The sequence below is a fragment of the Equus caballus genome, chromosome 24, assembly GCF_041296265.1.
Source record: "Equus caballus isolate H_3958 breed thoroughbred chromosome 24, TB-T2T, whole genome shotgun sequence".
Lineage (NCBI taxonomy): Eukaryota > Metazoa > Chordata > Mammalia > Perissodactyla > Equidae > Equus > Equus caballus.
In genome coordinates, this window is record NC_091707.1 from 32,601,190 (window position 1) to 32,616,839 (window position 15,650).

Genomic DNA, 15,650 nt, shown 5'->3' on the forward strand with positions numbered 1-15,650 from the left:
GAGGACCAGTGAGTGGTGTAGGTCCATGCCCAGAAAACAAACCCAGGCTGCCAAAGAGGAGCACACTGGACTTAACCACTAGGCCATGAGGCTGGCACCTCTTTCCTTCTTTCTTTATTAGAGATATTGACCCTTCCTTTGTCTCTTAAGCTTGCTAATTTCAACTTAGGGTCAAGGATGTTATTTATCTTTCTTACGGATTAAAGATTTGTTTAGACTTCTCATACCTCTTTTCAATAAATAATAATAAATTTTCTATACAAGATCAGCTCATTGTAGAATTTTTTTCTTATTCAAGGCATTTGGCATCTTTTAACAAAAATTAGAACTTTATGGAAAAATAAAAAGGGAACATTTCTTCAAAGAAGATAGACAAATGGCTTAAGGCTTCAAATGGAACATAACTCTGTGGGACTTCTTTTCTTTTTCCTAACTCATTTACCTGGGTTTTTTTGCATACAGGAACAAAAGTACACTGTGCAAATAAGTGAGCTGGAGGGACAGTTCCATCAAAAAGCCAGAGAAATTAGCATGATTCAGACAGAGCTGAAAACAGTAAAACAATTCCAGAAGAGAAAAATCCAAGTGGAGAAAGAATTAGATGATGTGAGTTTTTTTCTTTTTCTAAAAAAAAAGGAGATTACAATTAACTACATACATCTGCAAAAGCCTTCATAAACATTTATTCCCAGGAGATGGTAAAGGACTCTGACATTTTAGAGCTTTTTTGAGGAAAAAAGGGTAAGACATATCAGTTTAGGACTGGATGCAAAAGGTCTTGATGGTTAGACTTTTCTTTTTCTGAGCATTATTTCTTTGTAAATTCACCAAATTTTAGTCAACACACCCTCCCCACATTTATCAGCAGTAAAACCTTTGGACTGACTCCAATAAGAAACAAAGTACGGTTTTTGGAAAACATTAGGGGCAAATTAGCAGAATCTTAAAGGAAAATATGTTTAGACTGATGAATGATAATTGCAGAAAATTTTGGAAGGTTCTCTGGGTAGGGGTGGGTGGGATGAGGAAGACTGAGTACTTTCAGAAAGTTTCTCTGACCTTGCTGTGCTCTCTTACTTTCCATTCCCTTAGCTCAGAATATAGTTTTATTGTATTAATTATAATGCAATAAAGGGCACAGATGAGTGCTGAGCACAGGTCGCTGAAATCAGCTTTATGAATTTGAACAAGTTACTTAACCTCTCTATACCTTGGTTTCCTCATGTAAAATGAGGATAGTAATGTTTAGTGTCTCATAGGGTTGTTGTAAGGATTAAATGAATTCATATATGTAAAGTGCTTAAAATAGTGTATATCACATAGTGAGAATTATATTAACAGCAGTGTGTAGCTCTCTGCAAAAAAAAGTCCTAATTTGTATCCTTTGCTGATTTCCTTGGTGTAAATGCTTTTATTATGGCCAATTTCAAGCTACCAATGCTTTAACAACCTACTAGCAAAATTCCTGGTAGGAGCTGGCTCTCACACACCACTGAATATACATGAATACTGTATTTGTAGTAGGACTAGTAATAGAAGTAGTATTGCCACCAAGAATAACCATATAGCATGTAGTGTAGCGTTAAAAGTTGGTGCTCTGAAGTCAGACTGCCTGCCAGACGATAAATACTGTCTTCACTACTTGGATAGCCTGTTAAATTTCCTTGTCTGGAACATGGAGATGAGAATAATAGTACCAACTTCAAAGGGACATTGGGAAGAATAAATAAAATGTTTTTAATGTTTAGCACTGTGTGATAAATACCACCTGCTGTTGCTTATCCTGATGCTGTTATTACTCCTGCTAAAATTATTTTTATTACAATTAATATTATTTAAGGCCCTTCCTCTATCCCGTTTAGTGCCTCTCATTCTCAATCATGGTGTGTCCTCCAAGCGTGCAGTCTCTCTCAAGCACTTTTCTGGCAACCCACAGCCCTAATTAGCAGGAATAAGCTTTTCTGGGAAACCAAACTTCCTGTATCCTGTTTCTGTTTACCATTTAGCTAACTTCCAGATTGAAGGAGTATATGAGAAACGAATAAGGTAGATAAGATAATGTGGTGGTTGAGATCATGAACTTTATGTCCTGGCTCTGTAGCTGATAGCTGTGTGGCCTTGGATACTCTGTTAACATCTCTGATTCTCAGACTCCTCATTTGTAAAATGTGGCTATAATATCACCTGCCTCCTCTCAGAGATGTGGATTGAATAACGTAATGTGTGTAAAATACTTAGCACGTTGGCTCCTACTAATCCCTAGTAAGAGTGGTAGCATAGTAGTTACTAATGTTTTTATTACTGTCATGATCACATACCTTTAAAAATATTAATAGAGGACTCTTAGAAGCTCATTTAAATAAATGAGTTGGCACATTTCAGGCAAGGTGGAGAATGGGAAGACACTTTCTTAGCTTGGAAGGAATTTGGTTTAACTCTTCCTATCATAATTTCATAGTTATCCCAAAACCTTCCCGTGAAGCTAACTTTGTTCATGAACTTGATTACTTGTTGCTTTGTAACTGTTGCTTTAAAATTGTTCTTAATTTCCCTAGCTCACTATTATACAAATTCCTTTGCAGTATTTTCTGGGGAACTCTCTCCTTTTCTGAGTTTCAAGCCCTTTAATGTCCTTAAAAATAGTAGTTCTATAACTGTCTTCTCTAGTTATTTTATGTTTGTTTTCTTCTTTAATCTTCATAAACTAAGGATAATAAAAGGAGCCAAGTCATCTGCTTGTGTGTGTACTTGTCACTGCTCACTAGTTCCTAGACTAGTACTTAACAATAAAATTTGGTAAATGAGTGATATAAGGCAACTATATAAAACTAAAACCTTTCATAGAATTCACAGAATCTTGGCCCTGGAAGAAACTTTAGGGCCTATTTAAGCCATTCTACAGATGAGGAAAACTGAGGCACAAAGATGTTAAGTGACTTCCATGGTAAATGTAGAGCTGGCAGCAGAATCCTAGTGTCCTGAATCCCTGTCTAACACCTTTAGTCTGGCTTCTTCTCTTCTTCACTTGCATTAATTACCTACTACTGCAGAACAAATTACCCCCAAATCTAATAGCTTAACACAATAATAAACACTTGTTAAAAGCACAATTTCTGTGGGTCAGGAATTCGTGAGCAGTTTAGCTGGGCAGCTCTGGCTCAAGGTCTCTCTTGAGATTGCATTCACGATGTCAGCCAGGGCTGGAGTCACCTGAAGGCTTGATTGGAGCTTGAGGATCTGCTTCCAAGGTGCCGGCTTGCATGGCTGTCGGCAAGTTGGTGCTGGTCGTTACTGGGAGCCCTCAACTTCTTCCCACACGGGCCTCTTCGTAAGCTGCCTGAGTGTCCTCACAACTTGATGGATGATTTTACCAAGAGTGAGTAATCCAAGAGGAAGTCAGACAGAAACTATCCTTTTCTTGAACTAGCCTTGGAAATCACATAGCATTACTTCTGTCATATTCTATTAGCTAGAAGTGAATTCCTAAGTCTGGCTCACATTCTAAGGATGGGGAATTAGGTTCCATCATTTGAAGGGAGGATTGTCAAAGAAGTTGTGGACATATTTTAAAATCACCACACAACTTCAGTCCAAAGTACACACTGCTGCAAGAATAATCTTAAAATATCACAGTTCTGAACACCTCCCTCAAGAATCTTCTTTACTATTTCTCCACTGTAAACAGAAGATTGTCCAGATGCCTTAGTGTGAAAGTCAAGACCCTACATCTACTTTGGTAGGTTTTTATCTCCTTTTACTATCTCCCCATGCACACCCCCTTTAATCCACCCAAACTGGGTATTCACTCATCCCTGAAGTCTTTTCTACTTTTCTTACTTTGTTCACACTGCTTTTTCTGTTGGGGATATACTCCATATACTTTAATGGACAGATCTTTGTCCATTAAAATTTTACCAATCCTGGGGGCTGGTCCCGCGGCTGAGTGGTTAAATTTGCTCACTCCACTTTGGCGGCCGAGGGTTTCACTGGTTCGGATCCTGGGTGCGAACATGGCACTGCTCGTCAGCCAACACTGGGGCAGCGTCCCACATGCCACAACTAGAAGAACCCACAACTATAAACTACAACTATGTACTGGGGGGACTTGGGGAGAAAAAGCAGAAAAAAAAATTCACCTATCCTTCAAAGGCTCAGCTCAAATACATGTTTTCCCTGAGGCCTTTGCCCAGAGTCCTGTTTAAAAGTAATAATTTTCTTCCTGGCATTTGCAGCAACTTGGATAAAACTTGAGGGCATTATGCTAAGTGAAGTAAGCCACACAGAGAAAGACAAATACTGTATCATATCACTTATATGTGAAATCTAAAAAAAGCCAAACACAGAGAAACAAAGAATAGAGTGGCAGTTACCTGGGCTGTGGGGAGGGGGAAATGGGGAGATATTGGTCAAAGGGTACAAACTTCCAGTCATAAGACTGACAAGTTCCGGAGAATCTAATATATAGCATGGTGATTGTAGCTAATAATAGTGTATTATATACCTGAAAGTTGCTAACAGAGTACATCTTAAATGTTTTCACCACAAAAAAGAAATGGTAATTATGTGACAATATGGAGGTGTTAGCTAATGCTATGGTGGTAATCGTTTTGTAATATAAGAGTGTATCAAATCAACACATTGCACCTCTTAAAAACGTACACAATGTGGCAAAAACTGGACAAAATCCAAATGTCCATGGGCAGGAGAAGTGATATACACACCATTGTATATTCATATAAGGGATTAATACTCCACAGTAAAAACAACCAAACTACAGATGAGGCATTAACATGCATAATCCCCCCAAACAGTACGTTCAGCAAAAGATGCCTATCAAAAAAATGCTTTTCAACTCCTAAAACATATCTCTTTTAAGGTACCTTTCTGATACTCCTGTAGAAGTCGACTTCCATGAAGTGTCAGAACAGAAGAGTGGTTCCCTCTGAGAAAATTTGAAAGGAAGTTTCCTGGGTTGATGGAAATGTTCTATACATTCGTCTGGCTCACAGTTACAACGGTTTATACATTTATCACATTTCACTGTATGCTTTTTACATTTACATTTTTAACGTCAAAAATAATTGTTTTCAAAACTAAAAAAAAACTGAAAAAAAAGTACGCAATGTTATATATTAGTTGTATCTCAAAACTGGAAAAAAATAAAAATAAACAAGATATTTTTAAAGTAATAATTTAGAAATTTTAAAGATTGTAAATGCTTTGCGGCATGAACAGGGTTGTCCTTTGTACTTATCGAAATACAAGATACAAGCCATGCTCAGTAGATCTTTGTTAAATGCTGAGTGGATCTTTTCATTAAAAGTATAATTGAAGGCGTATCAAGTTTTCTGTTAACCAGATGGGAAGAATCCTTTCACAATGTTATGTATATCAAATCATCATGATGTACACTTAAATACCTTACAATTTTATTTGTCGATTATACCTCAATAAAGCTGAAAAAAAAGTTTTCTAGACATCAGCATCATGGCAGAGTAAGAGGTTCCCTTTGTCTCTCCCCTCTAAATTACAACCAAACAGACATCCATTGGCCAACAGAGGATTCCCTACACAGCACAACAGGATACCTAAGAGATCCAGGGAGCTTTACATCTGAAGGTGGATGGACTGGACTCCCAGAAAGCAGTGGAACTACAGGAGCAGCCCTCTCCCTGACCTCCTGTGGCAGCAGTCCAGGGTGCACATCCTCATACAGCAGCCCACATGACTGAGAGTGGAGGTGAGGGTAGCCCTGCCCCGTGCACCCAAATGCCTGTGGGGTGGCAGTGGTCCTGTGCATGCATGAATACCTGAGGGGTGGTGGCGGCAGCCAGTGGTAGCCCCACCCCACAACTGTCAGTAGAATGGTGGCAGCAGCAGTGGCCTGACCCACATAACTGAAAGCAGGCAAGGCAGGAGCACCCAGCCCCCAGTGGTAGTACCCCTGACACCAACTCCACCAGCAGTGGTGGCTGCATACAAGTCCTTGGGTCCCTGGGCCTCCATGAGTGACAGTGACACCTATGAACCCAGCACCCCAGCAGTGGTGCAACCAGCACCCCCAGACAACTGGGGAACAGCTGTACAGATGGCGCACAGGACAACAGCATCTGAGTCCATGGAGAGCCAGTGGAGCAATATGAGACCCAAGCAACCAGAAGCAAAGTAACCAAAGCCATATCCAAATAAGAGAAGGTGATTTCTACCACAGATGTGCCAGCAGAGGATCAGTTCATCAAACACCATGAACTAGAGTAATATGGCAGAACAGAAGGAAAATGACAACTCTCCAGAAACCAAATCTGAAGTCATAGAAAATTGCAATCTAACTGACGGAGAATTCAAAATAGCTGTCATAAAGAAACAATGAATTACAAGAAAACTCAGAAAACAATTCAGTGAGCTCAGGAATAAAATTAATGAACAGAAGAAATACTTTGCCAAAAAGATTGAAGCTCCAAAACAAACAAACAAAAAAAACCAAACAGAAATTCTGGATATAAAGAACACAATTAATGAAATAAAAGATAATGTAGAAAGCATTAAAAATAGAGTAGACCTTCTGGAGGAGAGAATTAATGAGCTCAAAGATAGAAACATAGAAATGACTCAGATGAAGGAGGACAGAGAACTAAGATTTTTTTAAAAATGGAGAAATTCTTCAAGAAATATCCAACTCAAGGGCCAGCCTAGTGATGTGGCGGTTAAGTTTGCGTGCTCTGCTTTGGTGGCCCAGGGTTCATGGGTTTGGATCCCGAGTGTGGACCTACACACCACTCATCAAGCCATGCTGTGGTGGCATCCCACATACAAAACAGAGGAAGATTGGCACAGATGTTAGCTCAGGAACAATTTTCCTCAAGCAAAAAGAGGAAGATTGGAAACAGATGTTAGCTCAGGGCCAATCTTCCTCACCAAAAAAAAAAAAAGAGAGAGAGAGGGAAACATCACTTAGGAAAAGTACCATAAGGATTATAGATATTCTAGAGGAGGAAGAGAGGGAGAAAGGAGCAGAGAGCTTATTCAAAGAAATAATAGCTGAGAACTTCCCAAACCTGGGGAAATAACTGGACATGCAAGTACATGAAGCTAATAGAACTCCTAATTACCTCAATGCAAAAAGACCTTCTCCAAGACATATAATATTAAAACTGTCAAAAGTCAGTGACAAAGAAAAAATATTAAAGGCAGCAAGACAGAAGAAAATAACCTCCAAAGGAGCTGCCACCAGGCTTTCAGTGGATTTCTCAGCAGAAACCTTATAGGCTAGAAGAGAGTAGAATGATATATTCAAAATACTGAAAGACAAAAACTATCAGCCAAGAATACTCTATCCAGTGAAACTGTCCTTCAGATATGATGGAGAAATAAGAGTTTTCCCAGAAAAACAAAAGCTGAGGGAGTTCATTGCCCCAGACCTACTTTACAATAATGTTGAAGGGAGCCCTCCTACCTGAAACAAAAAGGCAAATGTTTACAAAGCTTTTAGCAAGGAGATAAATAGACAGACAAAATTAGAAAATTGCAGCTCTATTTCAGAATAGGTTAGCAAACAATTATAACATAAAGGATAAAGGGAAAGGAAACATTAAAAAATAACTATAAACAAATTAGGTCACAAACTCACAACACAAAAAAGAATAATTTGTGATAACAAAAATGTAGAAGGAGAAGGGAAAGGGATAGAACCTGCATAGGTTAATGGAGATAAGAGGCTATCAGAAAAGGGACTATCTCGTCTATGAGATCCTTTATACAAACCTCATGGTAACCAAAAAACAAAAAATCCGAGCAGAGTAACAAATCATAAATAAAGAGAAAACTGAGAAAACAATCATAGAAAACCACAAAACAGAAATGGCAGGCAGAAATATAAGGAAAAAGAAACAATGGAAATATAGAATAATTGGAAAACAAAAGATAAAATGGCAATGTTAAGTCCTCATATATCAGTAAATCACTCTAAATGTAAATGGATTGAACTTACCAATCAAAAAACACAGAGTGGCTGGATGGATTGAAAAGCAAGACCCAACAATAAGCTGCCTCCAGGAAACACATCTCAGCTCTAAAGACAAACATAGGCTCAAAGTGAAGGGAAGGAAGATGATACTCCAAGAAAATGGAAAGCAAAAGAAAGTGGGTGGAGCCATACTTATAACAGACAAAGGAGATTTCAAGATAAAAAAGATAATGAGAGACAAAGATAGGTATTATATAATGATAAAAGGGACATTCCATCAAGAAGACATAACACTTATTAATATATGTGCACCTAATACAGGAGCACTAAAGTATATAAAGCAATTATTAACAGAACTGAAGGGAGAAATTGAACTAAAGAGAGAATTGCAACACAGTAATAGTAGGGGACCTTAAAACCCCACTTACGTCAATGGATAGATCATCCACACAGAAAGTCAACAAGGAAACAGTAACCTTAAGTGAAACACTAGACTAATGGACTTAAAAGATACATATGGAACATTGCATCCAAAAACAGTAGCATACACATTCTTCTCAAGTGCACATAGAACATGCTTAAAGATAGACCATATGTTGGGAAGCAAGGCAAGCCTCAATAAATTTAAGAAATAGAAATCATATCAACCATCTTTTCCAACTACAATGTTGTGAAACTAGAAATCAACTACCAGAAAATAGCTGGGAAAATCACAAATATGTGGAGACTAAACAACATGCTACTGAACAATTATTGGATCAATGAAGAAATCAAAGGAGAAATGAAAAAATACCTTGAGACAAATGAAAATGAAAACACAACATAACAAAACCTATAGGATGCAGCAAAAGCAGTACTAAGAGGGAAATTTATAGCAATACAGGCCTAACTCAAAAAGCAAGAAAAATCTCAAACAAGCTTACACCACACCTAAAAGAACCAGAAAAAGAAGAACAAATAAAGCTCCAAGTTAGTGAAGGAAGAAATAATAAAAATCAGAGCAGAAATAAACGAAATAGAGAGTAGGAAAACAATAGAAAGGATCGATGAAACTAAGAGCTGATTTTTTTGAGAAGATAAACAAAATTGACAAAACCTTAGCCAGACTCATTAAGAAAAAAGAGAGAAGCCTCAAATAAAATCAGAAATGAATAGGGAGAAATTACAACAGACACCACGGAAATACAAAGGATTATAAGAGAATACTGTGAAAAGCTATATGCCAATGAACTTGATAACCTAGAAGAAATGGATAAATTCTTAGAATCATACAACCTCCCAAAACTGAATCAAGAAGAAATAGAGAATCGGAATAGACCAATCACAAGCAGAGAGATGGAAACAGTAATCGAAAACCTCCCAAAAAACAAAAGTCCAAGACCAGACGGCTTTTCTGGTGAATTCTACAAAACGTTCAAAGAAGATTTAATTCCTATCCTTCTCAAATTAGTATGAGAAATTGAAGAGTACTGGATGTTTCCTAACTCATTTTATAAGGCCAACATTACCCTGATACCAAAACTAGACAAGGACAAGACAAAAAAGGAAAACTATAGAACAATGTCTCTGGTGAACATAGATGAAAAAAATCCTCAACAAAATATCAGCAAATCAAATACAACAATATATTACAAGGATCATACACCATGATCAACTGGGATCTTTTCCAGGGTTGCAAGGATGGTTCAACATCCACAAAGCAATCAATATGATACACCAAATTAATAAAATGAGGAATGAAAATCACACGATTGTCTCAATAGAGGCAGAGAAAACATTTGACAAGGTTCAACATTCATTTATGATAAAAACTCTTGGGGCTGGCCTCGTGGCACAGCAGTTAAGTGTGCACGTTCCGCTTTGGCAGCTGGGGGTTCACCAGTTTGGATCCTTCGTGTGGACATGGCACTGCTTGACAAGCCATACTGTGGTATGCATCCCACATATAAAATAGAGGAAGATGGGCACAGATGTTAGCTCAGGGCCAGTCTTCCTCAGCAAAAAGAGGAAGATTGGTGGCAGATGTTAGCTTAGGGCTAGTCTTCCTCAAAAAAAAAAAAAAAACTCTCAATAAAATGGGTATAGAAGGAAAGTATCTAAACATAATAAAGCCCGTATATGACAAACCCACAGCCAACATCATACCTAATGGTAAAAAACTGAAAGCCATTCCTCTAAGAACAGGAACAAGACAAGGGTTCCCAGTCTTGCCACTGTTATTCAACATAGTACCAGAAGTTTTAGCTAGAGCAATTAGGTAAGAAAAAGAAATAAAATGCATCCAAATTGAAAAGAAAGCAGTAAAACTCTCACTGTTTGCAGATGACATGATTCTCTATATAGAAAACCGTAATGAATTCACCAGAAAACTATTAGAAATAATCAACAACTACAGCAAAATTTCAGGGTACAAAATCAACATACAAAAATCAGCTGCATTTCTGTACACTAATGATGAACTAGCAGAAAGAGAAGTCAAGAATACAATCCCATTTACAATCACAGCAAAAAGAATAGAATAACTAGGAATAAATTTAACCAAGGAGGTGAAAGACCTATACACTGAAAACGAAGAGACATTATTGAAAGAAATTGATGATGACATAAAGAAATGGAAAGATACTCCATGCTCATGGATTGGAAGAATAAACATAGTTAAAATGTCTGTATTAACTAAAGCAATCTACAGATTTAGTGCAATCCCAATCAGAATCTCAATGACTTTCTTCACGGAAACAGAACAAAGAATCTTAAAATTTATATGGAAAAACAAAAGATGCTGAATAACCAAAGAAATCCTGAGAAAAAAGAACAAAGCTGGAGGGATCACAATCCCTGACTTCAAAATATGTTACAAAGCTATAGTAATCAAAACAGCATGGTACTGGTACAAAAACAGACACACAGATCAATGGAACAGAATTGAAAGCCCAAAAATAAAATCACACATCTATGGACAGCTAATCCTCGACAAAGGTGCCAAGAACATACAATGGAGAAAGGAGTCTTTTCAATAAGTGGTATTGGGAAAACTGGACAGCCACATGTGAAAGAGTGAAAGTAGACCATTATCTTACACCATACACAGAAATTAACTCAAAATGGATTAAAGATGAATGTAAGACCTGAGACCATAAAACTCCTAAAAGAAAATACGCTGTATACTCTTTGACATCATCTTGGCAGTACCTTTTCAAATACCATGTCTACTTAGGCAAGGGAAACAAAAGAAAAAATATATGTGAGTGCATCAGACTAAAAACCTTCTGCAAAGCAAAGGAAGCCAACAACAAAACAAAATGACAACCCGCCAACTGGGAGAAAATATTTGCAAATCATATTTCTGACAAGGGGTTAATTTCCCAAATATATAAAGAACTCACACATTTCAACAACAAAAAAACAAACAACCCGATCAAAAAATGGCCAGAGGATATGAACAGACATTTTTCCAAAGAAGATACAGATGGCCAACATTCGTACCTGTCAGAATGGCTCTAATTAACAAGACAAGAAATAACAAATGCTGGAGAGGATGTGGAGAAAAGAGAACCCTCATACACTGCTGGTGGGAATGCAAACTGGTGCAGCCACTATGGAAAACAGTATGGAGATTTCTCAAAAAATTAAAAACAGAAATACTATATGATCCAGCTATCCCAGTACTGGGTATTTATCCAAAGAACATTAAATCAACAGTTCAAAGAGATTTATGCATCCCTATGTTTATCACAACATTATTCACAATAGCTAAGACGTGCAAGCAACCCAGATGCTCATCAACTGATGAATGGATAAAGAAGATGTATGTTTATATATCTTATATATAAGAAGATGTATATGTACATATATATATATGTATGTATATATATACATACACACACACACAGTGGAACAAAATTGTGCCATTTGTGACAATATGGATGGACCTTGAGGGTATTATGCTAAGCAAAATAAGCCAGACAGAGAAAGACAAACACCATATGATTTCACCCATATGTGGAAGATAAACACATTGATAAGGAGAACAGATTAGTGGTTACCAGAGGAGAAGGGGTGGGGTCAGGGGTAAAGGGGCACATATGTATGGTGACAAATTGAAATCAGACTATTGGTGGTGAACATGATGCAGTCTATACAGAAACTGGAATATGATAATATACACCTGAAATTTACACAATGTTATAAGCCAGTATAATCTCAATTAAAAGCAAACAAAAGTTTTCTGGAAGGAATATCAAGTTTTGGTTTATATGAATATGCTGCAGATTAAACCAAGTTTCTTAACTTTTCAGGAACTCTCAATAGCCTTCCTAAGTGTAGGTGTACATTCTGAATCAAAGTGAATTAGGAACCAGTTGTGCATGTTCTAGTGGGCCAGGGTGCAATTTGTATTTTTTTAAAGAACAATGTTGCTACCTAGTGGAGAAATCGATTTCAGACCTTTCAAATAAGGCTGTTGGAGCAGGAAGACTTAAAATTCAAGGGCAAAAGATACTGGTTTATGGGAAAGAATAAGGTGGTTTTGTGGAATTCTAAGTATGAGAGAATTAAGGCAGATGTGGGGGCCCGTTAACTTAAAATTGGGTGGTATATATGAAGGAAGAAAATTAATTATACTGTGAATATAGAATTCATTATAAAATTAAAAAGAGGCTAGTGAAATTTAGATTATCAAAAGATAGTCAAAGCATAAATTTTAAAGAAAAAATGATTTCTATCTACCTGATTAACAGAAGCAGCATACATTGGTAGGTTGTAGTTATTATATTTTCAATAATTTGTTTTAGCCTTTCTTCTTTTGACGAAGTGATAATGCCCATCTCAGCAAATATAGTCAATAAAAAACAAAGAACATAAGCCCCCTCTACCTCAGTTACACTACCTAGAGATAACCATTGTTAATATTTTGGTGTATTGTCTTTCCTTTTCTTCCTCTACTATGTAGAAACATATTTTAAAATACCTATATGTTATTTTTACAGAAATGAGATCATGATATACAACTTATTTGTTAACCTGATTTTTTCACTTTATATATTTTGGACATTTTTTAATGCCATTACCTATTTTTCTAGAAAATGTTTTGACTAGGTGCATGGCATTGCCTTGGGTAGATGTATCATGATTTATTCATTGGTCCCTCATTGTTGGACATTTGGACTTTTTCCTAATTTTTCACTCTTATAAACTGTGATGAACATCTAAGTAACAGAATACTTTTCTATATCTTTAATTACTTTTTAGGATGACTTCTTAGAAGTAGTATTTGTGGGTTCGAAAACATGAACTTTTAAAGGTGTTTGATATGCATTGCCTAATTAACTTTCAAAAGATTTATTTATTTATAGATTTTTGAGGGAATCCAATGCCATATGAAAGGTCCATCCCCCCACACACTGGGTTGGTAGACATTTCCATAAACTTGTATGTTTACATTAATTTTGAAAGTCTTTGACAATGTAAGAGGCCATTTTTAAAAATCTTTATTAAAAATACAGGGAGAAAGAAGAACATCTAAAAGAGATCATTTAAAATGGAGATTTAATATAGTTAGGACAAAGATCACAATAAGGAAAGTTGTTAAGTATATGGGAGGACAATATTAGACATAATAATAACTAATCTTTATATTAAATAGTTACTATTCAAAGTACTTTACTTGTATTATTTGTTATTTAATCCTTGGCACACCCCTATCAGATAGCTATTATTATTCCCTTTTTTTATTTCTGGAAATCCTGAAACTTAAGGGAGTTAAATGACTTGCCCAGAGTCAAACAGCTGACAAGTGAGAGAGGCAGCACTTGAACTCTGGTGTGTCTGACGGAAAGCCCTTCTCTACTGCCTTTTTTATGGAGTGAATATTAGATTGAGTATGCATATTTCAATCTGATTGATTCTTGCCAGTAAATATAGACAACATCATAACTTTAAATTAGCTCAACTCTCTTTGCCTGCAAGAATTTTATGTCCTTTTTTTTAAACATTTTTTTTTCTGCTTTATCTCCCCCAAATCCCCCCTGTACATAGTTGTATATCTTAGTTGCAGGTCCTTCTAGTTGTGGCATGTGGGATGCCACCTCAACATGGCCTGACGAGCGGTGACACGTCCAAGCCCAGGATCCGAACCAGCGTAACCCTGGGCCACCACAGCGGAGCGCACGAACTTAACCACTCGGCCATGGGGTCGGCCCCGCTATGTCCTTTTTATTCTGTGTAGTTTTAGAGGATAGAAGGCTCCAGCTGTGGGAATCACAGGGATATGTTTTTTGATTAATACCAGGAAGAATTTTTCTAAATATGGGAATTATTAAAGGGCAGCTTAGTGAATTAATGAGACGAATTAGTAATACTTCTGCTTCTGGATATTTTTCTCATAGAAGGGATTCCTATATTAAGTGGGAGATTGTATAGTCCGACTCCTAAGGTCCTTTCCAACTCTAAAATATTATGATTCTGTGAGTCCACATATTTAAAATGAAGATATTTAGAAAATATGAGAACAACTTGTCTGAATGCTCTGAGAACTGTTATTCATGAAAGGCTTTTTAGAAGCTGAATACGGATCTTGTAAATCTATAGAAGATTGTGGGAAATATGGTCCTCAGAGGCAGGGACACACAGAGGAGTTTTTCTCTGTTCAGGTTTAAGAGGTAATGTGTAACAGAAAATGTTTCTTTATTGGAAATTTTCTAGGAATCAACCCCATTTCCTATTGACCAGTTTTTGTTTTTTTGTTATTTTAATTTTAGCTGAAGGAGAATTTAAGGAACACGGAGCGCAGACATCAGGAGACTCTTAGAAGACTGGAAGGCAGGTTTTTTGAAGAAAAGGTATGGCGTATTAAGGTTAATTAAGAAATACTTTTTGTACTAGAAAAACGTAAGTCTCTTTATATGCATTCTGAGACCTATCAACCTTCCATTTGGTATCTTATTATAAAATTGTTATCAAATCATAGCAGAATAAAAAACAGGGAAAATGAACCTATTGTAGATGTCTCAGTGACTAGTCTTTTTCCCCCTCCCAGTTAGAGATTCTTGAAAGCCTAAAGAGGGATTGTCATCTTACCAAGGCTTCAGGACACATGCCCCTTAGCTTGGTGTTCCCCTCGTGGAAGTAGAGCTGCATGTGCCCCATTATATAGGGGAGATGGGATTGGAGACATCACTCTGGTACACATAAGGTCTTCTCTTAGTCAAGCTGAGCTAAGGATGTTAACAAAAGCGAGCTCAAAATGTTCCGTAGCACGTCACAAACTTCCACATTTTTCTGTGCCAGTGAAGTTAATTCTCCAAGTTGTGGGAAATGCATTGGAACACTTTTTGTCTACAGAATATTTTCAGAGGCCCCATGGTGTTTCTTTAATTAATTCTTTTAATTTTTTTAACTTTTTATTTTTAGGGAAGAATTGAACAGATTCTTTTCAGAAATTGGTAGAGATGTGGGGAGTTGAGAGTGGGGCAAATAAATACTCATATCACATTTAGATAAAAGGATTTTATCTAAAAAAAAAAAAAGTAGCCGTAGGTTTCCAGTTTGTGTATCGAATAACCTGGGAGTGGGGCAGGAGCAGCATCTTTGTGCTTTCCTTCTGGCGCTTACTGGCACTGTTAGGAATGGAAGTCCTCAGGAATAGGCTGCTCTCAATTGGCTCTTCCCTCTACTCTACCCTACGCTTGAT

General features: G+C 37.0%; 1 protein-coding gene across 10 annotated transcripts in view; it reads left to right on the forward strand.

Moving 5' to 3' along the window:
- Positions 1 to 15,650, forward strand: part of BBOF1 (basal body orientation factor 1) — a 62,668-nt gene that overhangs the window by 15,408 nt on the left and 31,610 nt on the right. For 8 of the 10 annotated variants that reach the window (XM_005605321.4, XM_023628079.2, XM_070250110.1 and 5 more), the window contains exons 4-5: positions 463 to 606; positions 14,719 to 14,799. In XM_005605321.4, coding sequence (XP_005605378.1) covers positions 463 to 606; positions 14,719 to 14,799 — 225 coding nt within the window. The remainder of the gene's footprint in view (positions 1 to 462; positions 607 to 14,718; positions 14,800 to 15,650) is intronic. The other 2 variants (XM_070250112.1, XM_070250114.1) reach the window with 1 other exon arrangement.